The sequence below is a fragment of the Apostichopus japonicus genome, chromosome 12, assembly GCF_037975245.1.
Source record: "Apostichopus japonicus isolate 1M-3 chromosome 12, ASM3797524v1, whole genome shotgun sequence".
Lineage (NCBI taxonomy): Eukaryota > Metazoa > Echinodermata > Holothuroidea > Aspidochirotida > Stichopodidae > Apostichopus > Apostichopus japonicus.
Window position 1 is genome coordinate 3289494 of NC_092572.1, and position 27079 is coordinate 3316572.

General features: G+C 34.5%; 1 protein-coding gene across 1 annotated transcript; it reads left to right on the forward strand.

Annotated features, from left to right (window-relative positions):
* LOC139977315 (uncharacterized) lies at positions 1–26959 on the forward strand. Its single transcript, XM_071986602.1, has 21 exons — positions 1–270; positions 4062–4121; positions 4801–5133; positions 7787–8017; positions 8553–8798; positions 10417–10662; positions 11275–11415; positions 13190–13272; positions 13653–13695; positions 16692–16756; positions 17456–17486; positions 18137–18219; positions 18695–18737; positions 19931–20013; positions 20489–20531; positions 21811–21893; positions 22348–22390; positions 24486–24568; positions 25044–25086; positions 26367–26449; positions 26903–26959. The coding sequence occupies exons 2-21, from the start codon at positions 4073–4075 to the stop codon at positions 26957–26959; spliced, it is 2112 nt and encodes a 703-aa protein (XP_071842703.1). The 5' UTR covers positions 1–270; positions 4062–4072.
* Positions 26960–27079: the final 120 nt, after the last annotated feature.

Sequence of the window (27079 nt, forward strand, 5' to 3'; positions counted from 1 at the left end):
TGGGTGTATTCGACTACACTAGTTTGTTCCTCGTTCGTAGACCGTGCTGATAATACCCGATAAAAATTAATCTGCATAATTCAGCAGTTTTCTGTTTCATTTTGCCTCTTGATTCCGCTTTGTTCCTCCTACCAACAGTCGAACGTGCGCTCCTCCTTTTAGTGGATCCCTACTTTTGTCACCAGTCACCAGCTTAGTGCACCATCTATACCAATACATCCAAACGATACCAGGCAGACAGATAAGTCTCGCCACAAACTGTAACTGTTGGTGAGTATCCACCAAACCAAAATAGTAGCTTGCTTATTTTTATATCTTTGAGTTGGTTGACAAATGTTTGCCGTGGACACGTTAGTTAGAAACTTTATTGTTCATTTCAGAAAATAAGAAACGGAAAATGATTTACCGTCGTCTGTAAACCTAAAACAGTATTGAATACAAACAAAACCATACACTATACGAGCTATTAGTGAACAACTACGATTAAAACTAAATAAGCAGAACCAGAACAGTTACAGAAGCAGCACAGAGAGCTGAAAGTGACTGAACACACACCGTGGCCAGATCGCTTTGCACGCGAGTTTAACAAGTGTATTGCCTTAGGTAAGAAATAACTACGGAACCTCGACGTGTTAGTATGGCGCAGCAATCGTATCCCAGATCTGTTGAACATGAGGATATGAAAAGGGTGTGCATGATCTTCTGTTATATTATTTAGTTTCTTCATCAGACTGTTTTTAAATATGGATGAGAGTGACGGAAGGCTTGTACCATTGCAGCGTAACTTCCGAACACGTTTCAGCTCTGCTCTGTACTTCTTCGGCATACTGCCAAAGAAACATATAATACTAGACGTTAGAACACTTAGGATGACTGACTGGTAGAATAGTTTCATGATCGTATAATTAACTCTGCGTTGTTCTCATTTTCTAAGGAAATAAAGTCGTTGGCAGGCTTTACCCTTAACAGCTTTTGTGTGAACATTCCAATTAAATTTATTATCAGTATACGGTCACAGGTACTTGTAGCTTTCTTCCCTCTCAACTACTTTGCCATCGATTATGACATGATCATGAACATTATTGCCTTTCCTAAAATCAAACACTATTTCCTTAGTTTTATTTATATTTAACTTCAGACTGTTACTTTTACACCAACCAACAAACTTCTGTACTTCACTAACAAAGGCAGAGCTGTCATTATTATAAAGAAGACCAGTCAGCACGGTATCATCAACATATTTGATTTTATTGCATTGGTAAATGTACGCTAGTCTTACAGCGGTAAAATATGGTTAAATTGGTTTTAAACATGGTAAACTTGACACAGTAGCCCTATAGAATAAAAGTTTTATACATACATAGTTTACTTTAAGAAACTACATACCATAATATGTAAAACTGTTTAACCTTTTTATTGCTTTCATGCTTGTTTTGACTGCATTATATTGACCAAATCTGTTGCATATAAAATAGAATGCCATCATAATCATTTGATATCATGACATATGAGTTGCTTGTCGAAAGTTTCAACTAGGCCAATTATGATAAAATCCACAAATTGGTGAAATTTAAGGTAATTTGTGGTATACTGATTATAATTAAGACAAGTAGGGAAAACTGTTGTGCAGTTGGGATACAAATCTGGTAAATTTAGGGTAAAAGTGTGTTTCAATCAGGGTAAAACCATGGCACAATCAGGGTAAAACTAATCGGGACAGCTTTAGGGTAAATCTGTGGTTCAAACAATCAAAGCCTCACATATGAGGTCCTGTCTATCATATCAGATCAAATATCATGCTATAATTAATATGTGATATCATACTGCAATAGCGCAATTACGTATTACAACGTTAACCGCGTTTGAATGAAAGCAGGAAGATATAAAGTTTACAAATTTATTCTTAAACCAATAAACTTGTACATTTTATAACTCAGTCTCGGAAAATCCCATATTAAAATACAAATATCTGTTCAGGAAAGGTTTTATGAACTGACATATCAATTATAATAACCTCCTTTTGCCTGTTACGCAGATCGCGACCGCCTCGTACTTCTTTACGTCATCCCTAATTACACACATCCCATCAGTAAATTATAAGCAGCTTAATTTCCCTGATGTCCATTAATTCAGTCAAACTATCCTTTTCGACTTTTTTTGATACTTTGTTATTTTCATCATCCTGGATTTGATATCCTAAAAATGAAGAAAAACATAATGTACCTGTAACTGAAAAAAAAGAAGTTGTTTTACCGCACAATAATTTTTTCGGCGGAAAGTACTGTGTGCGGAGAATAACTGAAACCGAGTTCATTACCGAATAAGTAGCATGTGTACTACAGCTACCTATTCGCGAATGTCGAACGAGGAAAGCAGAATAAGTAACTAACTTCACACCGATATGTGGAATTCCCCGATATTACGACATCAATACCAGACGTCTGATTTGGTTTACCTGTAACGAACTCAATAATAAAGTCATACTTGTTTCAGTAGAACAAAACCAAAGGTTATTAACGGTAAGTCCCATTTATCACCAGTCGGGGCCTTACTTTAGAATCCTTACCTGATGAATGAGAAAGCTTACTTCGAGTCGGCATAATAACAAATGTAAAATCCGGCTGAACGCGTGTGCTCGCATCGGCTTGGTTTCTGTCAATAGCGGCCTCCCAAATCAATATATATAATAACAGTCAGTGAATAGGTGCGTCTCGTGAATGATTCGCTGGTATGAATTAAAGGGGTAGAGTTCCAAATGATTTAAATGAGTTCCAAAGGAATTAAAGGGTTCCTAATGGAGGCTTCTGAACAAACGGACTGTGAATGGTTCGCTGGAATGAAATTTTGGCCTTCCAAACTCCATGAAATTGAGGTACAAACAAAATTGTGGTCAGCCTGGGGTCAGAACCATCAGAAAGTGGTTCGCACAAGAAATCTAATATTTTCCCAAAATATCTGTTTATTTTCGATTACCTTTTCTAGCGGAATTTCATCATCAAAACATCTTTGAAGGCTCTCTAGTGGGTAACACTTTACAAGCAATTAAAGCACCCTTGCCATACCTACTATGTTATTCCCCCCCCCCCCCCCCCAATGGATGTCACCGAAAGGCTTCCCTAGCTAAGCTTTCCGTTACAAAAATTGTCTCAAAAGAAAGATAAAACAAAACACTTTTAGATAGCATTGAAACAATATTGTATCGAAAAATTCACTGTGTGCAACCTACCTCATTTGTTTACACCGTTGGTGGCTTTTCTTGCAAGCAATTCATGCATGTATATATGTTTTATATCGTCTCTAAGACACAGCGGAAGTCCAACAAAGATTCTATGATAGTAGTGCAGCTGTCTCAGTTAAATAGCCAATCACAGAGGTGGTTGTTTTCTATCACCTAAGACTCGCGTAATGCGCGAGGCAAAACCAGTCAAATTATTGGCTCAAAAGAAAACCATTTCCATTACTTTGATGCATGTATATCATAATATAGAGTTTTAACACGTAAAGAGCTACTAAAGAAAGCAGCAGAGACACTCAACCGAGAGTCTCTAAATAGTGTCTGGCACTAAAGCCAACATAAACATATTTTCTGTAAGTCCTTTGAAATGTAATTGTACTTAAATCATTAATAAATGTATTTGACGAAACGATCATAATAAATCTAACTTTATGAGTGGATCATTCCATATCAATTCACCACATTTTGGATTATGTTTTAATTCGACATCTTTTAAAATTCCTAAATATATTGTATGCTTGTAACACCAAGGAGTCAGCATACTCTGAAAATTTCAGTTGTATTGGTTATTGATTCCAAATTTTAACCAACGTTAGAGCCGTGAGAGTTTGATACTTTCTTATAAAGTTCTTACACCTTACGTAATTCCGATATATAAACAAGATCTAATTGTTGTGGTCTGCATAAATATATCACAACATGTTTGCTTTTTGTATGTAATTTGGTACTCCCAAGTGCCTGTCCTGCTGCGAAGGTTTTGTAGCCAGGTTTCACAAGATAATCTTGTAAATAGTTTATACTGTATGATATTTACGTTACATTTCAGATTAACAGAAAATGTGGGATCATACCAGAATGGCATGGGCAATATACTGGATTATTATAGGTGAGTGAAGTACTCTGTAATGTATTGTGAACAGTATAGTTTACTTATAACTGCTAGACATTCGATATTGTTGTCTTTTATCCATGAGGTACCGGTAGTTACCATTATGTGTATTTTACTTGAAAAATAAGACCGTTTTAGTTTTGACAGCAGTGTTTGATTTTGTATGACTGTTGGATCATTCTACTGTCGCAGTCATATTGTATAAGGTTTTGATAGTTTTGTAGCTTTCATTGTTGCCTTGTTAGTGAAAAAAAATCGTTGTGCAATCTCTGTATGAGTGATAAATATAATCATATATTTGTTGGTATTAGTAGTTCACTTTTGAGCTACATCTGTTCATGGATGTTTCATGTTGACCTGTTGCTGTTCTGAAGTGCTACAAAGAGAGAAATGGTCAAACTCTGGTGATCTAAGATTTTTGATGTAAACAATTTACAAAACTGTGTACTTTTCCTGTAATGTGCACACATTACTATTACAGTTTGTTTAGTCGTACGAAGCAAGCTATTTGTGGCTTCAGACTGTAAGCATAAAAAGACAAAGCCATTATATAGAAGTTCATAAAAACAAGTATTTAAATTGAGATACAAACTATGTTGCATGTTAAATTATCTTATCAACATAATAATAAGGTAGGTAGTGTTGTTTTATGTTGTTTTCCTTCTCCATCATGCAGGGTCATTTGTGCAGGCACAGGAGTTCAGTACTACAGTTGTTAAGGAAGGGGAAGATGCAACAATAGAATGTGGGTTACAGACTAAAGTGGCCGAAGGTTACCTGAAATGGGAAACCATGACTAATGGTAGCTCTGTAGACTTAGCATATGATCTCAGAGGCGGACATACTGACTGCGATGACAGAATCATCAATTGTACTCTACACGCCAATGGTAGTATACAACTGGAGTCTGTTAGCAAAGAAGATGGTGCCAGATATTACCGTTGCCTTAGAGGAGATGAAAATGGGTACAACTATTATTCTGATCACAGGCTCTTAGTTTTGTCAAAAGGTTTGTAGTCACTGGTTGTTAAAATTGTATGCATTCCACGATATATACTAACAAACAGATGCCTAAATCTAGGACAGTTTTAGGCTTCACAGCAGTGTTCGATTTCGAGTGACTGAATCATTCTTGCACACTGTGGCAGTCGTCTTTGACTAGGTTGTAATAGTTGTTATGTAGCTCTCATTATTGCCTTGTTACTAAACAACATTGTTGTGCAATCTCTGTGTCACTGTGTGTGTGATCAATATAATCAGATATTTGCTGAGTAGCTCACTTTTTAACTATAGATTTGTGTATATGCATTTTATGATAAATACTCACAAACAGATGCTTAATATCTGGATAGCCCAAATCTTGTTTTATAGTTTTGATAGGTTCTTGTTAATCTCATGATGAGGTATTTTCCTTCGTTTGTTACAATTTTACAAAAGAATTTGGGATGAATCTCGTTCTCCATACAAGGATTTTGTAATGAGCAACAAAGCTGTGTTTTGGTTATTTGCCTTATGTAGGCAAGTTACCTATGCAGTTAAGTTAGCGTTTGTGTGTGTGTGTGATGCCATAGCTTTTAAAATTGATATCTCAAGATCCTCTGCAGTTCTCATATGTGGCATGTAGCTTTCCCATAATTAGTAAAAGAACCCTATTGTTTTGGGTGGAGGTCAAAGACCATTTGGGGTCAGCAGAAGGCAAATGGAAAAATCTGATAAATGCTGTATCTGTAGAGCCTGAACATCAAAGGAGCTCATATGTGTGCACATGTGGTAGAATAGCCTTCAGTAGTGTGAAGTTTAGCACAATTTTGTGTATTTCAGAGTTCATTTAAGGTTATCATGGGTCAAAAGTTGAAATCCCTGTAAACACAAATACACGATATCTCCAGATAGGAAAGATTACTGGCTCTCACATTTTGCTCTCTGTAAAGGTTTATAAACGCAAACCTTGTAAACATGATATACCAAGATTGGTTACATCACATAGCTCATATTAGGTATGTATCTTTCTTATAGTGAGTACAATTAACCCTATTTTTGGGGTGGAGGTCAAAAGTCATTTGGGTTCAGCAAAGATTCAAATGGTCAAACTATCAAAGTACTTTATCTTGAGAACTATACCTATAAAGAGATCATGAATCCATGGTAGATGACCCAAATGATACAGTAAGTAAAATTGTTGGAACAATTTGGTATAGGTGAAAGTTCATGTAGGGTTTGCAGTTCTAAGTCAAACCCAACAAAATTTGTAAAGGTCAGGTCTCAATGGAGATGTGAAACTTATGCTGATTTGCCATTCCCATATGTAGCAGAACCTCCTTGCTGTTTTAGGTGGAGGTCAAAGGTCAGCTTAGGTACATGCAGTATGAACTTCAGCCAGGGTTAGTGTGCAATCTAATCCTGTGCTGCATGTGTATTTGTTTTTTAAAGGCAAGTAACTGTTTGGAGGAGTTTCCCTCTGGTTTTGTAATGGAGTTCCTTCCATCACTGAAACAGAGAACAATGTGTGAAAACACAAGAGGCACAATATTTCAAGAAAAAACCTTCAGATATTAGATTTCTAAAACATGAGCTACTGTATAGTACTATAATTGCACTATAGAAACTGCAATGCATTTTTGAGGACAATAGTGTGAATGTGTTTTTGTGGGTGACCGCAGTTTATAATAATACTGCTCATTCAGTGGATGTGTTACTGAAGTGATATGTACAATACATTCAAGTTAATTTGCAATATAATTTCTACATTCTGCCTGTAATTGCTGTTTTGACAAATTCGATCTTGTTGGAGAATTGTCCAAGTGAGTAAATGAGGCCAAGGCCATTTCATTTGCAAACAGAAGTAAGCCAAACTCTTTGAAAAGTTACTTTTTTAAAGGAATAAAGTTTCTGACAAGCATCCCAATAGTTATCAAGATAATAAAGTTAAGACCAACAATATTTAATATTGAGTTGGTTATGATCTGGTTCACACACAGACAATATAGACTGGGTTTTTTATGGTTATCAAGTATGTTCCAAGATAGATTTATAGTGTAAAGTCACTTTGCAGAAGTCAATGTAGTTACAATATTGCTAATGTTCTATAAGTAGAATTCAATGGTCCTTTTATGTCAGAGAAACAGAGAATACTCTGTGGAAACCTTGTAATCTCTTGATATCTTTTAAAGGGATCCCAACTTAGATATTAGATACCTAAAAGATGCATCTGGTGACACATCAAAGTTCAAACCCTCAATACATTATTGCATTGCTGGTTTTCTCTTATTAATGGAAGTGAACTGTATATGATTTAGCTGAGCGTCATGTTAAAACTAGAGTATCTCAGACAAAGCTTTCCTTACTTGCCTCTTTCCACCCATGAGTTAAATGGGTACCTGTGAGGTAACTTGTCATTGGGCGCAGTATATAACTGCAGCTAACTTGAGGGATTGTATCTGGGACAGGTTATCATTGACCAGGAGTATATAACGTCTGTAAAGCGCGTTGAGACCTATCGCTGGTATCAAGTGCTATATTAAAAATCAAATATTATTATTATTATTAAAGCTTTGTGCCTTTAATATGCCGCATGCAGGTGTTACTTATAGTAAGCATATCTGTGCATATGTACATGGTGGACACATCATGATATACTTTGGTTTTCTTTCCTTGCTCTTTAGAATCTCCATCAATTTCACAATCACCTACCTCAGCGATAGCTTTTAATGTAGGTAGGAAGGGCATCGTTCATAGCTATGGAGAACAGGTCTGTGAAGATGATGTGGATGGGAACCTCCCATTAGTCTGCTATCCACCGTCTGATATAATTGTAGACAGAAAATATGAGACTATTCAGTGTAATTGCACCGACTCAGATGGGCTTGTGGACAGCGTGACATTTTCTGTAACAAGTTAGTACTTTTTTGGTAGTGTTTTCAATGTAGAAACTGATATGCTAAATCCTTATTAAAGATGCAATATTTTAGACTTGTAGTACAATAGCTTGAGCATGATTACAAGTCGAATATCCCTTGAAGTATAACAACAGTAATGTTTTTTCTTACTGGATATCAGTCTTTTTTTTTCTTGTTGGAATATTGTCAAAGTGAGCAAATGAGTCCAATGTCATTTCAGTTCCAAACAAAAGTAATCGAAATCTTTAAGAAGTTAATTTTCCAAGGGAATAGGGTGACAATTTCTGACAAACTTTCCTAGTTAGTAAGATGGCAAGCTATGACACACAGCAGTATCTAACATTGTCTTTTATATATCATGAGTATGAGTGCAAGGCTCGAAGTCTAATTAGGAGTTTGGAGGTAATCTTTGACTTGTATTTAAACTTAATTTCCAAAGGTGGCAAATATGAGTACATCAGGTGACTATCTATATATGAATATATATTTTAGTGAAGTATAACAATACTTTCTTTCTTTCTTGTTGCTTTAGAGAAAACGTCTTCTCCCCCATTATTTGAAACACCTCGCAGAGAGTCAGTAAGTTCCTATAATATGGGTAAGAAGGGTGTGCTACATTGCTACAATGCACCGGTCTGTGAAGATGATGTGGATGGGAACATCCCAGTAGATTGCTATCCACCATCTGGTGTAATTGTAGACAGAGAATATGAGACTATTCAGTGTAATTGTACTGACTCAGATGGGCTGATGAACAGTGTGACATTTCCTGTAACAAGTTAGTACTTTTACCTTGTGTTTTCAATGTAGAAACTGATATGCTATTGATACAAATCTTTATAAAGATGTAATGTTTATAGACTTGAAATATAATAGATTGAGTATGAGTACAAGTATATACTTACCAAAATCCCAGATCTGGCTTTATATCTGGTTTAATCTGGCCATATCAAGCCTTTATGTGGCCATTTAAAACCAGATATATATTTATATAAAGACTATTCAGATATGCAGATCAAGTTTTATCTGGTCAATTATGAAGCCATATCAAACTGGATATGTAGTCAATCCAGATACACAGATTGAGTTTTATCTGGCCATATATATCCAAATATTACTGGATAGGTAGTCAATCCAGATATGCAGATTAAGTTTTATCTGGCCATATAAAACCAGATATTGATAAACATGTAAGACTGGGTACTCTTACATTTTTTGTATTTTCCAAGAGGTTAACATTGCCCTATATTGTGGTTCTGCACATGTATATATATATATATATATATATATATATGTATATATATATATATATATGTCAACGATAAAACACTGTACTGTGCACACCAAGTTAGTGGTGGTGGGGGGGGGGGGTAACTCTGACTGAGCTACTTGTTCTATCTGGGTTTTAGTTGGAAAAAGGATGACTTAGAGAGTAAGTGGAACGGTCTGCTTGTGGACAAAGGAGATATGTGTATTGTTGTATGTACTCTGGGAGCGACATAGGAATGGGAATGTTCATATGGTAGGAGTAGAGAGCAGAAAGGAGCCTAGTATAAATTATTAATATATTAAGAAAAGGTGACAGAGATTCATAAAATAACCCTATTGATGTCAGGACATTGGCAGAGGTTCTGGAGTGAACTGAACAGTTAGAAGTAAGGATGACAGTTTTGGAACGGGTTGAAACAAGTAATATTTTTTTGGACTGAACCTAGATACTGGAACATATATATCACCCTTCTTGGATTTATTTATTAAAGCAAATATTATTGCAAATAAAGGAATAGTACAACGCAATAGTATCAACATCTACAGGACCACAAAAGAATAAAAAACTTAACCTTCAAGTATTATTTTAAGCGTACCAGTACTGCGGGATGCCAACATTTGAATGTTCATGTATTATACATCAGTTAGCACATTCCCCTCGTTTACTATATTACAATGCAGTTGTGTGTTTTTTTATATGATATTAGGCATGTGTCTTGCTCTCTGTATGGGTCTCCGTACCAGAACAGAGATGACTGATCAAGTTAGAAAGTTACTCTCAACGCTAGCCTTTGCAGTTTTGGCTACTTATATCCTATTTGATCGACATAACCTGCTTACATACAGTTATTCTAGATGTACAGATAAAGTTTTATCTGGCAATATTAAGCCAGATATAACTGGATATGTAGTCAATCCAGATATGCAAATATGTGGCCCAGATATAGTCCATAAAATGTAACCAGGTAAAATTTAATTTGGGCCATATCAAACTTCATCTTATATCAAGTTACATCTGCCCAATGTGAAGTAAGAGGATATCGGGAAATTTTCAATATATAAACATACATTTTTAGTGAAGTATATATGAAGTATAACAATACTTTCTTGCTTTCTTGTTGCTTTAGGGCAAATGTCTTCTCCTCCATCAATTAAAACACATCACAGAGAGTCAGTAAATTCCTATAACATGGGTAAGAAGGGTGTGCTACATGGCTACAATGCACCGGTCTGTGAAGATGATGTGGATGGGAAGCTCCCAGTAGTTTGCTATCCACCGTCTGGTATAATTGTAGACAGAGAATATGAGACTATTCAGTGTAATTGTACAGACTCCGATGAACTGATGGACAGCGTCACAATTCCTGTAACAAGTAAGTAATTTATAAACAGTGTTTATAATTTAGAGAGCCCGGTTTGTTGAATACTCTGGACTATTTGATCAGAAGTCCTCTTTGCTTTCAATTCCTGTTTCATACTTTCTCCCAAGTATTCTTTTCAAATTGCATGCATTACACACGTCTTAACATTCTTATTTAGTTTGTTACACTTGCAGATATTGGTATCTTATAACATTAACCCTTACAAAATGTTTTACTGTAAGCCTGTCTGTGTGAGTGATCTTTATATACAAATTTCACTACTTTAACCGTAGACTTTACTGAATCCTGACATGAGTGTTCCATTCCATTAATGTATCTACAATGTGAGGTAAACCTGCTATAGAAGTACTTACTGTGGAATAGGTTTCTTAACTAATGAAGTATTACATTACATGTTGTTGCTCATTATTAGTGTGCAAAGGTTTTGTGGGAGAAACCAGCCACATTGAATAAGTAACCAGTTTTTTGTCACCTAAAATGAATACTAAATGAACATATTAAAAGTTAGCTTATCTCCCTTCTTACTGTTTTGATGTCTGAAACCAACAGCTACACTATTTATCTTCTTTTGAGAAAAATGAGGTACTTTTTTCATATCCACAGGCGTAACTGATTGGTTGCAACCTTGTTGGAGGAAGGCTGCCATTATTCTTTCGGTTATTTCACTACTAATAATTTTGGTATTAGTATTGATTTGCTGTTGCCTGTACAAGAATCACAAAAAGTTGAAAGCATACCGTGCAGGTAAGTGATCGATTAATTGACACTAATTAATATTAGTTTAAGTAGGTTTGAACGTTTTAAATGTAAGTTATGGCATACTTGCAACATGCTCTCAAACTCTGACAACCTTGTAAACACGATATCTCAAGAATTAAATGTTGGATGTATCTCATATTTAATGTTTGGGTGCTCTGTGTCACGTAGATGAACCCTAATGATATTGTTTGAAGTCAAAGGTCATTTCAGGTCTCTAGAGGTCAGTCTGCAAGCCTTGTTAAAATTATATCTAAAGAAGAAAAGTTGCGCTATAAAACTCTAGGCTATAGTATTATTGATGTTGTGTTCCAAAGCAAAAACAATTTGCTCGGGATATTAATATCTGTTACCAAATTATATTGGCTACTAACTACCAAGATGTTAACAAGGATTACTGACAAATATGGATAGAGCCAAAGTAGAAAGAGAAGTTAGATGAAAGGGAGGGTTGATGATGATCAGATTAAAGTCTGAATGAAGTCTGAATGAAGTCTGCAGAATGAATATCTGTGTGCACTCCTTTCTTCAATATTCAGTATTTGAATATCTGTCTATGAAATGGCTGTGCGACACTTCATTACATCGTTTATTGCAACCAAAGAGCACTTTTTTTATTACATAAGCATAACATAAGCCCACTGAAGACTGAAGACTAGTTTCTTACATCAAATCCAGAATGGGTTGTATTCAAATATCTCTAATTTTGTCAAATCATGAACAGCCTAAGTATTAACCTCCGTCACCTTAGAGATATACATATTGGTTTTCTCTGTGTGTTTGGTAGCATTTAAAACTAGTTCGTACAACCAAACTTGCTGTTTGGACATCCAAAGTGTAAGGCCTGAATGAATGATGGAAAACCAGAAATAATACTGAAAACTTTGCCCTTTACCTGCAGTAAATTGCTATTACCAATGAAATCCAAGTTCATGTTATGTTACAAGCTTAGTTCAAACAACAATAGCAATAAGCTGGTTATCCTCTCCAGTACTCTGTACAAAATCTAGTACTTCATGATTTGGAGTAATATAACAAGACTGCAGTACCGCATGAATTTAAGTAATATCTTAGTTTTATCTTAGAATTGTTGGCTAAATTAGATACCAGTAATGTAGGGAAGTCAGTGTAGAGGATTTGTGCTTATTTGTAGTAAAAAATAATTTAAGGGGTTTTACCAGTTTAAGGAGAAGGTAACATGTAATGTAACACCTGGTTTGCCAGAAAAATTGATACTCGGAAGATCTAAACTAATAACTGCTGTAGATTGCATGACTTACCAAATACTATAGGTATTACAGACTGTCTAGTGTAAAGTAACGATACGTCTAAAGAAGGCAGAAGTAACAAGTCCTACATACACTTGAATAGCCATTAAATGTAAAAATCCTTTACTCCTTTACTCCTTTGTCAAAATCTGTTTATAACCAAGAAGATGCTAAAAAGGAGTACAAGCATCCACAAATATAATCAAGGTGAATTGTTTCTTAAAATTTAACAGTTTATCAAGCTTTCTGTTGAGAAAGAACATCATGTACACTGTGAATAATGATAATGCTAAGCTCACACAGCTATTTGTTTATATTGTTATTGTATGCATCTGCGTTGTTTGGGTCAGTGATAATGGCTGAAGTTGATTTTTTTTTAAAGCAGACACTGAGAATGTACTTCTAACTACAGCAATTGGTAGATAATGCTTGCTATACTCATTTAAGATAAGAATATGCTACAGTTGGTTGAACATTTCTATTTATTCCAACAGTAAATAACAGTAAAATAGAATTGACTGATAGAGCGGAAGAATTGATTCCTCTTACAGAACAACTGGAACAGAAGGAGAAACAGGTATGTATTAAAGCTTTAGGGTTGAGGGTGTTTCCGGATTTTCCTTCTTTTGGTACAAGAAAATTGTCGTAATGCTGTAAGATTAAAGTGGTTTCTAAAGTGCCCTACCATATCTGATTGCTTGTTGTTGTTTTTAGGAGGAGGCTGATCATTTAGAGAGCATCTTGCAAGATACAAAATAACAGTACAATGTGAGCTGTGTTGGGCTTCATCTCTACAGACACATTCTTGTGATGTTTTTTATCAATTTATATGAAAAGTATTGTTTAACACAAACTTGAAGCAGTGTTAATGAACTGTGTTGTTAATTATAAATGTCATAAAACAATTGATGGCTTCAATGAATATTTTGTTTGATGATTCTTTTTCTTCACCCACAGGAGACAGAAATGAAGAATAAACTAGAAAAGCAAAATGAGAAAAGTAAGATTGTATGCATAAATTAGGGCATATAACCCCATTGTTGTGCTAGTGTAATCAGCTATGTTACTTGCTATCTCATACATTGGTTATGTTATTATCAGACTAATATTAGCAATGTAGCATACCTTTGTACTACCATGAGTTGTTTATAGACTGTTTGTTCACATCACTGTTTGTTGAAAGTTCAGACTCATAGTCCGAAACAACCACAAAACATGTCTGACAGCGTAAAACCCTTCTTAGGTGGTCCGACGGACGACAAGCTTATTTGCCGTAAGGGTTCAACACTTCCAACAAAGCTTGGAAAGTTTGGAAAGCGACCACTCTTGCTTTCTACCTCGCTATCTAGCTAGCTGGAGTACAACGTGTATACTGTGCATGTGGGCATCCTGCATTCTCGCTTATGTTGCTGCAATGTACGTGCTGTATACCCTGAGCTTACCCTCTGTCTCTTGGAAATTAGTGATCAGAAACGATTACGGAAATCGTTTTTCACTACCAGAGAATTTCCGCAACCCAACATGATTAATAATGAACAGTGTCATGCACCACATAAAATGTCTATAACTCTACACTACAGTTCTGTCCACGATTTTCGCAAAGTCAATCTCTGTAAGACCAGTCACTAAGAGAAAGACTTAACCCTCAGGCCGACATACTAGGCCTACGTAGCCTAATGTTACAGCTACAAGGCTTACTCGTTTTATAATAGTATTTCTTACGCACGGCTCTTGTGTAAGGCACGTCATTTTAAAAATCCAAGTGTTGGAAAATCGCAGGACGTATGTAACTAATATAATAATCCATTGGCATATCTTAAGTAACGTTAGTGCACATGATGTGCAATGTACCAAAGTCAGACAACTCCAGTAGTATTTTTAAGTTGGTGCTTTCACAATCAAGAAATCCTTTGGACAACCAAATATGAAGGCAAGGTCCATAGTTACACGACATACTGTGCTAAGTCATAACACATGTGAACAATTCCATCAAGAAAGTTCTTAAACAAACAGTTGAATTTTCTAGTACAATGACTTTAACATTTGATCGGATGAAAATAGATGTGAACCAGGACATGAAATATTACTTTCTGAGAATGATGTTTACTGTTCCTTGAAAACTTGCATTGCTTAAATACAGTTTGCTGTTGCATTCCCCAAGCAGAAATGGCATGCCTAGGCTTGGCAGTGATATTATGTAAGTGTAACATAAAGTGGCATGGCATTGGCTAGTCAACAGACTTTCGTGTAAAAGTGTCGTCAGTTAGTTCAATTCCTTGGATCGGAGCTCTCTGGACATTTGAAAGTAGCCTCCTTTGTTTATTTGAACTTTCCAATAACTTCAGAAACTATAACTTATGTTAGTCCTATTTTCGTTTTAATGGCTGCATAATGCCATAATATTAATGACATTAATGCCAACTTTGCTTAATGAGGTTATCGATGTTGCTCGCACGCTACTGGTAGTATATCTTAGCCTGAAAACCAGCTTTCTGGCAAATTATGGTCCTCATTTGGTAAAGGCTTAAAGCTAGGGATAGTCATACTATATTTAATTTGATTGGTTCACAGAAGGTTCGTGATTTGGCTTTAATTAGCTTAGGCAGCTAGCCTGGTTTGGGTTTACGCTTGCCAAGATACTTCTTTTTTAACTAATCTCCCAATGAGTCTACCATGAATTATCCATAGGTTAGATGTTTAAAGCCAGTAGAACATGAAAATAACACTGATTTGATGTACATATTTTTCTGAAGACCAGTTTTTTACATCAAATTCAGAATGCATTGTAACCATATATTCCTAAATAGGTCAAATCATTAATAGCCTAGGTATCACCCTCCGTCACTTTGGAGATACAGTAAAAATATTGGTTTTTAATCTGTGTTTTTGCTAGAATTATTGTACAACCAAACTTGCTGTTAGACAAAAGTGTAAGGCCTGGTTGACCGTTGACCGATGGACAACCAGAAAAAAAATCCTTAAAACTTTGACCTGCAGCTTATTGCTATTACCTATGAAATCCAGGTAAATATTATTTTATAAGCTATAGTTCAAACTACAATACCAATGAGTTGGTTATCCTCTCTGAAGTGCCCTGTACAAAGTCCGGTGCTTCAACAGTAGTAGTATTATAACAATACTGCAGTAGCGCATGAATTCAACTGATATCTTAGGTTATATTTAATTGGTCATAAACTTGATAAAAGGCCAAATGCCTAATAGAATTGTTGGCTCAATTAGTTACCAGTAATGAAAGGAAGTCAGTATATATAGATGGTTTGTGCCTTTTTGTAGTTAAATCGGTTTTAACAGTTTAAGGAGAAGGTAACATAAACCTGGCACTTGTCACATGAACTACTTCAAAGCTATATTACAGAGAAGTCTGACCAGTGCTGAAAAATCTATCATTGGCTAACAGAAAGTGTGTTAAATTGTGTGTGGCTATATCGGGATGCATTAAGGGACCTAACTGAAGTTAAGCTACACTGTTAGCTTAATTTTCATGTGATTGTAAGTTTGGTTTGGTTCAGTTATCAATTGAGTAGAGTTTCAGTTCTAGCAATTCTATCAAACATAACTGCCGTGTCAGAAACAATTATTCACTTTAGGTAAAAACGTTCAACTACTTACCAACTTTAATTAGCTCAATAATCCAGTGACTTGGGTTTTTGAAGAGAAAAAATTACTACCCTCATTAGTTTCCAAGATTCTTGACCCAACCATGCACCTAATGTTGTTTCTGACATGCACATATCTGATTTGTGTCTGTGTCCTAATACTGTGGAGTAAACGTTCTTTGATCGAGCTACATATACACACACATGCTAAACCTTACACCTAAGGATGCTCATTATTCTTATTTCATTAGATGAAAGCAATGTAATTATGCTTTAAACTTAATCGGCCACTTGAATAAGTAGTAAGTAGGTTGGTGTAGCGTTATTTAATACCATTTGGAATTTGCCTTCGGTAATCATGTTTTCTTTAAACACACAGCTGCAAAACCGGAAGAAATGACATCCATTCAAAGTAGCACAAAAGACCAGCAGATTTCTGATTTGGTTAGTATTTAAGAAAAGCAGTGATCAGAGCTAGATACATGCTCTCACTTTCCTCACTGTGGAAAATAAATTACATTAAAAACAACATGTACCGCCTATTTTCCTTCCGACAACCAAGGGAGACTTCAGATAAACTTTTTGCAGTCTGTTCAATGGGCTTTGGTTCAAGGATAATGGTAACATTAGTGATTTGTTAATGTATGTGTCTCTCATGAAGGGAATCAGTATTTCCTTTGAGGTATGCAGAATAGTGCTCCATGTTAAGCACTAGAAGTACTTTGTTTGTGGACGTTGATGGGCATTGAAGTGAGTAAAGGATGTAAACAGACCTGCAAACACAGTATCTAAAGAAAGACAAGTTGTACAGGACTCAAAGTGGGTATGTGGATGCATCCCAGTGGAATTAATGTCATTGCTTGTGGATAAAGATCATTTTAGATCTAAAGTTTCAAACCTTGTTAACTGTTTTATCTACCATATTTTTCTACAATAGGTGGCATAAGTAGAACTACTCTCGTAGGGATACGGCACTTCATGCCACTGATTTGGTAATTGCATAATTTATTCCGGGTGGTTTGTCATGCTATGTTTAACATAGCATAGAAATAGCTTCTTAACTAAAATGCTATTATAGTTATTTTGATTTTAAGCAATCTATGATTTTAATATTAAAATTCTCTTCTTTTCCTCCATGTTAAGGAGGATAAAATTGCAACACCGGATGCAACATGTAAGTCATTTGTTTATGAATTTGAGATGACAGGGTAATTGACAAGTTCATCAATTTGGCCTGAACGAAACTGTAAAATGACTATCAAACATAACATGTCATTTTAACACCTGGATCACCAAAAACATTGAACTGCTATAGATGTGACTTACCTAATACTTGAGGCATTGCAGACTGTATCTAGTGTAAAGTAACAATTCTGCTAAAGTAGGCAGAAGAAACAAGTACTACATATGGTTGAATAAACAAAAAAAAGTGAAAGTCCATAACTGGACTTTGAATTTCTGTTTATAACAAAGAAGATGCTAATAAATGGGGTAGTAGCATCCACAAATATAATCAAGGTGATTTTTTTCTTAAAAGTAAACAATATATCAAGTTTTCTGTTAAGAAAGAGCATCCTGTACAATGTGAATAATGAGATGGCTAGCTCAACACATGAATGTATTCTAAGCTGTTTGGTGATATTATTATTGATAAGTGTCTGCATTGTTTGGTTAAGTGATCATGGCTGAATTTATTTTATTTTAAAGCAGTCACTAAGAATGTACTTTAAACTCCAGCAATTGGTAGATAATGCTTGCTATACATATTTAAGGTAAAGAAAAATATGTTACAGTTGGTTGTACATCTATATTTCTTTTCAACAGGTTCTAAAAGATCGACACAAAACGAGTCACAAGAATCGCTTCTGAAACCACTACAGGAGATGTTGGAGATGCAGGAGATGCTGGTAGGTATTAAAGCTTTAAAAATTAAATTCCAAAAACTTGAATTTGCCAGTGAATTGTGACCATGGGTTGGTGAAATTTTCGGTAGAATTATTTTTTGAGGATTTTGCATTATTTCAGTACAAATAAAGTGTCCTAATAATGCAATATTATAGTGGTTTCCATCAATATTTAAAACATGAGTGCCCTACCATATCTGCTTGCTTGCTGTTGTTTTAAGGAGGAGGCTTGAGGAGTATGATCATTTAGAGAGCATCTTGCAAGATACAAAATAACAGTACAATGTAAGCTATGTTGGGCTTCACCTCTACAAACGCAGCCTTGTGATGACCTTTTTTTTTAAATTATTATAAAAAGTATTGTTTAACATATACTAGAAGCAGTTTTAATGAACTATGTTATTAATTATGAAAGTCACAATACAAATGCAGGCTTCAATTAATCTTTTGTTTGATGATTCTTTATCTTCACCCTTAGAAGAAAAAAATGAAGAATGAACTAGAAGAGCAACTCGAGAATTGTAAGATTTTATGAGTATCTTAGAACACATAGACCCATTGTTGTACTAGTTTTAAAAGCTATGTTACTTGCTTTCTATATGGTAATCAGATTTTATGAGTAACTTGGAACATATAGACCCATTGTTGTTCTAGTGTAATCAGCTATGTTACTTGCTATCTCATACATGGTGATCAGATTTTATGAGTAACTTAAGACATATATACCCATTGTTCTACAAGTGTTATCAGCTATGTTACTTGCTATCTCATACATTGGTGATCAGATTTTATGAGTTATTTAGGACATAAAGACCCATTGTTGTACTAGTGTAATCAGCAATGTTACTTGCTATATCATACAATGGTAAACATATTTTATAAGTCATTTAGGACATATAGACCATTGTTGTTCTAGTGTAGTCAGCTATGTTACTTGCTATCTCATACATTGGTGATCAGATTTTATGAGTAACTTAAGACATATATACCCATTGTTCTACAAGTGTTATCAGCTATGTTACTTGCTATCTCATACATTGGTGATCAGATTTTATGAGTTATTTAGGACAAATAGACCCATTTTTGTACTAGTGTTATCAGCAATGTTACTTGCTATCTCATACAATGGTAAACATATTTTATAAGTCATTTAGGATACATAGACCATTGTTGTACTAGTGTAATCAGCTATGTTACTTGCTATCTAATACATTGTATTGTAAAGTAACAAGACTTCTAAGGTAGGCAGAAGTAGAAAGTCCTACATATAGTTGAATAACCAATAAAATGTGAAAGTCTATTACTGGACTGTGAATTTCTGTTTATAACCAAGGAGATGCTAATAAATGGGGTAGTAGCATCCACAAATATAATCAAGGTGAACTGTTTCTTAAAAGTAAACAATTTATCAAGTTTTCTGTTAAGAAAGAGCATCATGTACAGTGTGAATAATGAGACGGCTAAGCTCAACACATGAATGTATTCTAAGCTGTTTGGTGATATTGTTATTGATAAGTGTCTGCATTGTTTGGATAAGTTATCATGGCTGAATTTATTTTCATCTAACTCACCATATACCGAGGAGGATACCTTAAAGCAGTCACTAAGAATGTACTTTAAACTCCAGCAGTTGGTAGATAATGCTTGCTATACATATTTAAGGTAATTAATAATATGCTACAGTTGGTTGTACATCCATATTTCTTTTCAACAGTTTCTAAAACATCTACACAAAACGAGTCACCTGAATTACTTGTGAAACAACTACAAAAGATGTTGGAGATGCGGGAGATGCTGGTAGGTATTAAAGCTTTAAAAATTAAATTCCAAAAACTTGAATTTGCCAGTGAATTGTGACCATGGGTTGGTAAAATTTTCGGTAGAATTATCTTTTGAGGATTTTGCCTTATTTCAGTACAAATAAAGTGTCCTAATGCTGTTTTATATTAAAGTGGGTTCCATCAATATTTAAAACATGAGTGCCCTACCATATCTGCTTGCTTGCTATTGTTTTTAGGAGGAGGCTTGAGAAGTATGATCATTTAGAGAGCATCTTGCAAGATACAAAATAACAGTACATTGTAAGCTATGTTGGGCTTCACCTCTACAAATGCAGCCTTGTGATGATTTTTTTTTAATTCTTATGAAAAGTATTGTTTTACATATATTAGAAGCAGTGTTAATAAACTGTGTTATTTATTATTAAAGTCACAATACAATTGTAGGCTTCAATTAATCTTTTGTTTTGATGATTCTTTATCTTCACCCTTAGGGGAAAAAAATGAAGAATGAACTAGAAGAGCAACACGAGAATTGTGAGATTTTATGAGTATCTTAGGACACATAGACCCATTGTTGTACTAGTTTTAAAAGCTATGTTACTTGCTATCTATATGGTAATCAGATTTTATGAGTAACTTGGAACATTTAGACCCATTGTTGTTCTAGTGTAATCTGCTATATTACTTGATATCTCATACATTGGTGATCAGATTTTATGAGTATTTTAGGTCATATAGACCCATTGTTCTACAAGTGTAATCAGCTATGTTACTTGATATCTCATACATTGCTGATACGATTTTATGAGTAATTTAGGACATATAGACCCATTGGTGTACTATATAATCAGCAATGTTACTTGCTATTTCAAACATTGGTGACCTGATTTCATAAGTAACTTAAGACATATATACCTATTGTTCTACAAGTGTTATCACCTATGTTACTTGCTATCTCGTGCATTGGTGATCAGATTTTATGAGTTATTTAGGACAAATAGACCCATTGTTGTACTAGTGTTATCAGCAATGTTACTTGCTATCTCATACAATGGTAAACATATTTTATAAGTCATTTAGGACACATAGACCATTGTTGTTCTAGTGTAGTCAGCTATATTACTTGATATCTCATACATTGGTGATACGATTTTATGTGTAATTTAGGACATATAGACCCGGGGTGTACTATATAATCAACAATGTTACTTGCTATCTCATACATTGGTGATCTGATTTCATAAGTATCTTAGGACATAGAGACCCATTCTTGTACTAGTGTAATCAGCTATGTTACTTGCTATCTAATACATTGTAGTGTAAAGTAACAAGCCTTCTAGGGTTGACAGAAGTAGAAAGTCCTACATATAGTTGAATAACCAATAAAATGTGAAAGTATATTACTGGACTGTGAATTTCTGTTTATAACCAAGAAGATGCTAATAAATGGGGTAGTAGCATCCACAAATATAATCAAGGTGAACTGTTTCTCAAAAGTAAACAATATATCAAGTTTTCCGTTAAGGAAGAGCATCCTGTACAGTGTGAATAATGAGACGGCTAAGCTCAAGACATGAATGTATTTATGCTGTTTGGTGATATTGTTATTGATAAGTGTCTGCATTGTTTGGTAAAGTGATCATGGCTGAATTTATTTTCATCTAACTCACCATATACCGAGGAGGAAACCTTAAAGCAGTCACTAAGAATGTACTATAAACTCCAGCAATTGGTAGATAATGCTTGCTATACATATTTAAGGTAAAGAATAATATGCTACAGTTGGTTGTACATCCATATTTCTTTTCAACAGTTTCTAAAACATCTACACAAAACGAGTCACAAGAATCGCTTCTGAAACAACTACAGGAGTTGTTGGAGATGCAGGAGATGCTGGTAGGTATTAAAGCTTTAACAATTAAATTCCAAAAACTTGAATTTGCCAGTGAATTGTAACCATGGGTTGGTAAAATTTTCGGTAGAATTATCTTTTGAGGATTTTGCCTTATTTCAGTTCAGATAAAGCGTCCTAATTCTGTTAAATTAAAGTGGTTTCCATCAATATTTAATACATGAGTGCCCTACCATATCTGCTTGCTTGCTATTGTTTTTAGGAGGAGGCTTGAGTATGATCTTTAAGAGAGCATCTTACAAGATAACAGTACAATGTAAGCTATGTTGGGCTTTACCTCTACAAACGCAGACTTTTTTTTTAATTATTATGAAAAGTATTGTGTAACATATACTAGAAGCAGTGTTTATAGACCCTTGTTGTTAATTATAAATGTCACAATACAATTGCAGGCTTCAATGAATCTTTTGTTTGATGATTCTTTATCTTCACCCTTAGAAGAAAAAAATGAAGAATGAACTAGAAGAGCAACACGAGAATTGTAAGATTTTATGAGTAACTTAGGAGACAGACCCATTGTTGTACTAGTTTTATCAGCCATGTTACTTGCTATATATGTGGTAATCAGATTTTATGAGTAACTTGGAACATCTAGACCCATTGTTTTACTAGTGTAATCAGCTATGTAACTTGCTATCTCATACATTGGTGATCAGATTTTATGAGTAACTTAGGGCATATAGACCCATTGTTGTACTAGTGTAATCAGCCATGTTACTTGCTATATATGTGGTAATCAGATTTTATGAGTAACTTGGAACATCTAGACCCATTGTTGTACTAGTGTAATCAGCTATATTACTTGCTGTCTCATACATTGGCGATCAGATTTTATGAGTAACTTAGGGCATATAGACCCATTGTTGTACTAGTGTAATCAGCTATGTTTCTTGCTATCTCATACATTGGTAATTATATTTTATGGGTAACTTAGGGCATATAGACCCATTGTTGTACTAGTGTAAACAGCTATGTTACTTGCTATCTCATACATTGGTGATCAGATTTTATGAGTAACTTAAGACATATAGACCCATTGTTGTTCTAGTGTAATCAGCTATGTTACTTGATATCTCATACATTGGTGATCAGATTTTATGAGTAACTTAAGACATATGGACCCATTGTTGTACTAGTGTTATCAGCTATGTTACTTGCTATCTCATTGGTAATCATATTTCGTAATTTAGGACATGTAGACCCATTGTTCACTTAGTGTCATCAGCTATGTTACTGTTATCTCATACATTGGTAATCAGATTGTATAAGTAACTATCGCATACATTGGTGATCAGATTTAATGAGTATCTTAGGACATGTAGAATAATTCTTGTACTAGTGTAATCAGCTATGTTATTTGCTATATAATACATTGGTAATACGATGTTATGAGCAACTTAGCACATATAGCTCCATTATTGTACCAGTCTTATCAGCTATGTTACTTGCTATCTCATACATTGGTAATCAGATTTTATGAGTTATTTAAGACATATAGATCAATAGTTTTACTAGTGTAATCAGCTATGTTACTTGCTATGCAAGACATTGGTAGATATATGTTATCAGTAACTTAGGACATAAAGACCCATTATTGTACTAGTGTCATCAGCTATGTTACTTGCTATCTCATACAATGGTTATCAGATTTTATGAGTAACTTAGGACATATAGACCTATTGTTCTACAAGTGTTATCAGCTATGTTACTTGCTATCTCATACATTGGTGATCAGATTTTATGAGTAACTTAAGACATATATACCCATTGTTGTACTAGTGTTATCAGCAATGTTACTTGCTATCTCATACAATGGTAAACATATTTTATATGTCATTTAGGATACATAGACCATTGTTGTACTAGTGTAATCAGCAATGTTACTTGATATCTCATACATTGGTGATACGATTTTATGAGTAATTTAGGACATATATACCCATTGGTGTACTATATAATCAGCAATGTTACTTGCTATCACATACACTGGTGATCAGATTTCATAAGTATCTTAGGACATAGAGACCCATTCTTGTACTAGTGTAATCAGCTATGTTACTTGCTATCTAATACATTGTATTGTAAAGTAACAAGACTTCTAAGGTAGGCAGAAGTAGAAAGTCCTACATATAGTTGAATAACCAATAAAATGTGAAAGTCTATTACTGGACTGTGAATTTCTGTTTATAACCAAGGAGATGCTAATAAATGGGGTAGTAGCATCCACAAATATAATCAAGGTGAACTGTTTCTTAAAAGTAAACAATTTATCAAGTTTTCTGTTAAGAAAGAGCATCATGTACAGTGTGAATAATGAGACGGCTAAGCTCAACACATGAATGTATTCTAAGCTGTTTGGTGATATTGTTATTGATAAGTGTCTGCATTGTTTGGATAAGTTATCATGGCTGAATTTATTTTCATCTAACTCACCATATACCGAGGAGGATACCTTAAAGCAGTCACTAAGAATGTACTTTAAACTCCAGCAGTTGGTAGATAATGCTTGCTATACATATTTAAGGTAAAGAATAATATGCTACAGTTGGTTGTACATCCATATTTCTTTTCAACAGGTTCTAAAACATCTACACAAAACGAGTCACCTGAATTACTTGTGAAACAACTACAAAAGATGTTGGAGATGCGGGAGATGCTGGTAGGTATTAAAGCTTTAAAAATTAAATTCCAAAAACTTGAATTTGCCAGTGAATTGTGACCATGGGTTGGTAAAATTTTCGGTAGAATTATCTTTTGAGGATTTTGCCTTATTTCAGTACAAATAAAGTGTCCTAATGCTGTTTTATATTAAAGTGGGTTCCATCAATATTTAAAACATGAGTGCCCTACCATATCTGCTTGCTTGCTATTGTTTTTAGGAGGAGGCATGAGAAGTATGATCATTTAGAGAGCATCTTGCAAGATACAAAATAACAGTACATTGTAAGCTATGTTGGGCTTCACCTCTACAAATGCAGCCTTGTGATGATTTTTTTTTAATTCTTATGAAAAGTATTGTTTTACATATATTAGAAGCAGTGTTAATAAACTGTGTTATTAATTATTAAAGTCACAATACAATTGTAGGCTTCAATTAATCTTTTGTTTTGATGATTCTTTATCTTCACCCTTAGGAAAAAAAAATGAAGAATGAACTAGAAGAGCAACACGAGAATTGTAAGATTTTATGAGTATCTTAGGACACATAGACCCATTGTTGTACTAGCTCTAAAAGCTATGTTACTTGCTATCTATATGGTAATCAGATTTTATGAGTAACTTGGAACATTTAGACCCATTGTTGTTCTAGTGTAATCTGCTATATTACTTGATATCTCATACATTGGTGATCAGATTTTATGAGTAATTTAGGTCATATAGACCCATTGTTCTACAAGTGTAATCAGCTATGTTACTTGATATCTCATACATTGCTGATACGATTTTATGAGTAATTTAGGACATATAGACCCATTGGTGTACTATATAATCAGCAATGTTACTTGCTATTTCATACATTGGTGACCTGATTTCATAAGTAACTTAAGACATATATACCCATTGTTCTACAAGTGTTATCACCTATGTTACTTGCTATCTCGTGCATTGGTGATCAGATTTTATGAGTTATTTAGGACAAATAGACCCATTGTTGTACTAGTGTTATCAGCAATGTTACTTGCTATCTCATACAATGGTAAACATATTTTATAAGTCATTTAGGACACATAGACCATTGTTGTTCTAGTGTAGTCAGCTATATTACTTGATATCTCATACATTGGTGATACGATTTTATGTGTAATTTAGGACATATAGACCAGGGGTGTACTATATAATCAACAATGTTACTTGCTATCTCATACATTGGTGATCTGATTTCATAAGTATCTTAGGACATAGAGACCCATTCTTGTACTAGTGTAATCAGCTATGTTACTTGCTATCTAATACATTGTAGTGTAAAGTAACAAGCCTTCTAGGGTTGACAGAAGTAGAAAGTCCTACATATAGTTGAATAACCAATAAAATGTGAAAGTATATTACTGGACTGTGAATTTCTGTTTATAACCAAGAAGATGCTAATAAATGGGGTAGTAGCATCCACAAATATAATCAAGGTGAACTGTTTCTCAAAAGTAAACAATATATCAAGTTTTCCGTTAAGGAAGAGCATCCTGTACAGTGTGAATAATGAGACGGCTAAGCTCAAGACATGAATGTATTCTAAGCTGTTTGGTGATATTGTTATTGATAAGTGTCTGCATTGTTTGGTAAAGTGATCATGGCTGAATTTATTTTCATCTAACTCACCATATACCGAGGAAGAAACCTTAAAGCAGTCACTAAGAATGTACTATAAACTCCAGCAATTGGTAGATAATGCTTGCTATACATATTTAAGGTAAAGAATAATATGCTACAGTTGGTTGTACATCCATATTTCTTTTCAACAGTTTCTAAAACATCTACACAAAACGAGTCACAAGAATCGCTTCTGAAACAACTACAGGAGTTGTTGGAGATGCGGGAGATGCTGGTAGGTATTAAAGCTTTAAAAATTAAATTCCAAAAATTTGAATTTGCCAGTGAATTGTAACCATGGGTTGGTAAAATTTTCGGTAGAATTATCTTTTGAGGATTTTGCCTTATTTCAGTTCAGATAAAGCGTCCTAATTCTGTTAAATTAAAGTGGTTTCCATCAATATTTAATACATGAGTGCCCTACCATATCTGCTTGCTTGCTATTGTTTTTAGGAGGAGGCTTGAGTATGATCTTTAAGAGAGCATCTTACAAAATAACAGTACAATGTAAGCTATGTTGGGCTTTACCTCTACAAACGCAGACTTTTTTTTTAATTATTATGAAAAGTATTGTGTAACATATACTAGAAGCAGTGTTTATAGACTTTGTTGTTAATTATAAATGTCACAATACAATTGCAGGCTTCAATGAATCTTTTGTTTGATGATTCTTTATCTTCACCCTTAGAAGAAAAAAATGAAGAATGAACTAGAAGAGCAACACGAGAATTGTAAGATTTTATGAGTAACTTAGGAGACAGACCCATTGTTGTACTAGTTTTATCAGCCATTTTACTTGCTATATATGTGGTAATCAGATTTTATGAGTAACTTGGAACATCTAGACCCATTGTTTTACTAGTGT

Excerpts from the sequence above, each read along its gene's own strand:
- LOC139977315 (XM_071986602.1), top strand. The coding sequence starts at position 4,073 with ATGTGGGATCATACCAGAATGGCATGGGCAATATACTGGATTATTATA. Across the intron at positions 17,487-18,136 it reads TGCAACACCGGATGCAACAT|GTTCTAAAAGATCGACACAA; the intron begins GTAAGTCATTTG and ends TCTTTTCAACAG. Across the intron at positions 24,569-25,043 it reads TGGAGATGCGGGAGATGCTG|GAAAAAAAAATGAAGAATGA; the intron begins GTAGGTATTAAA and ends CTTCACCCTTAG.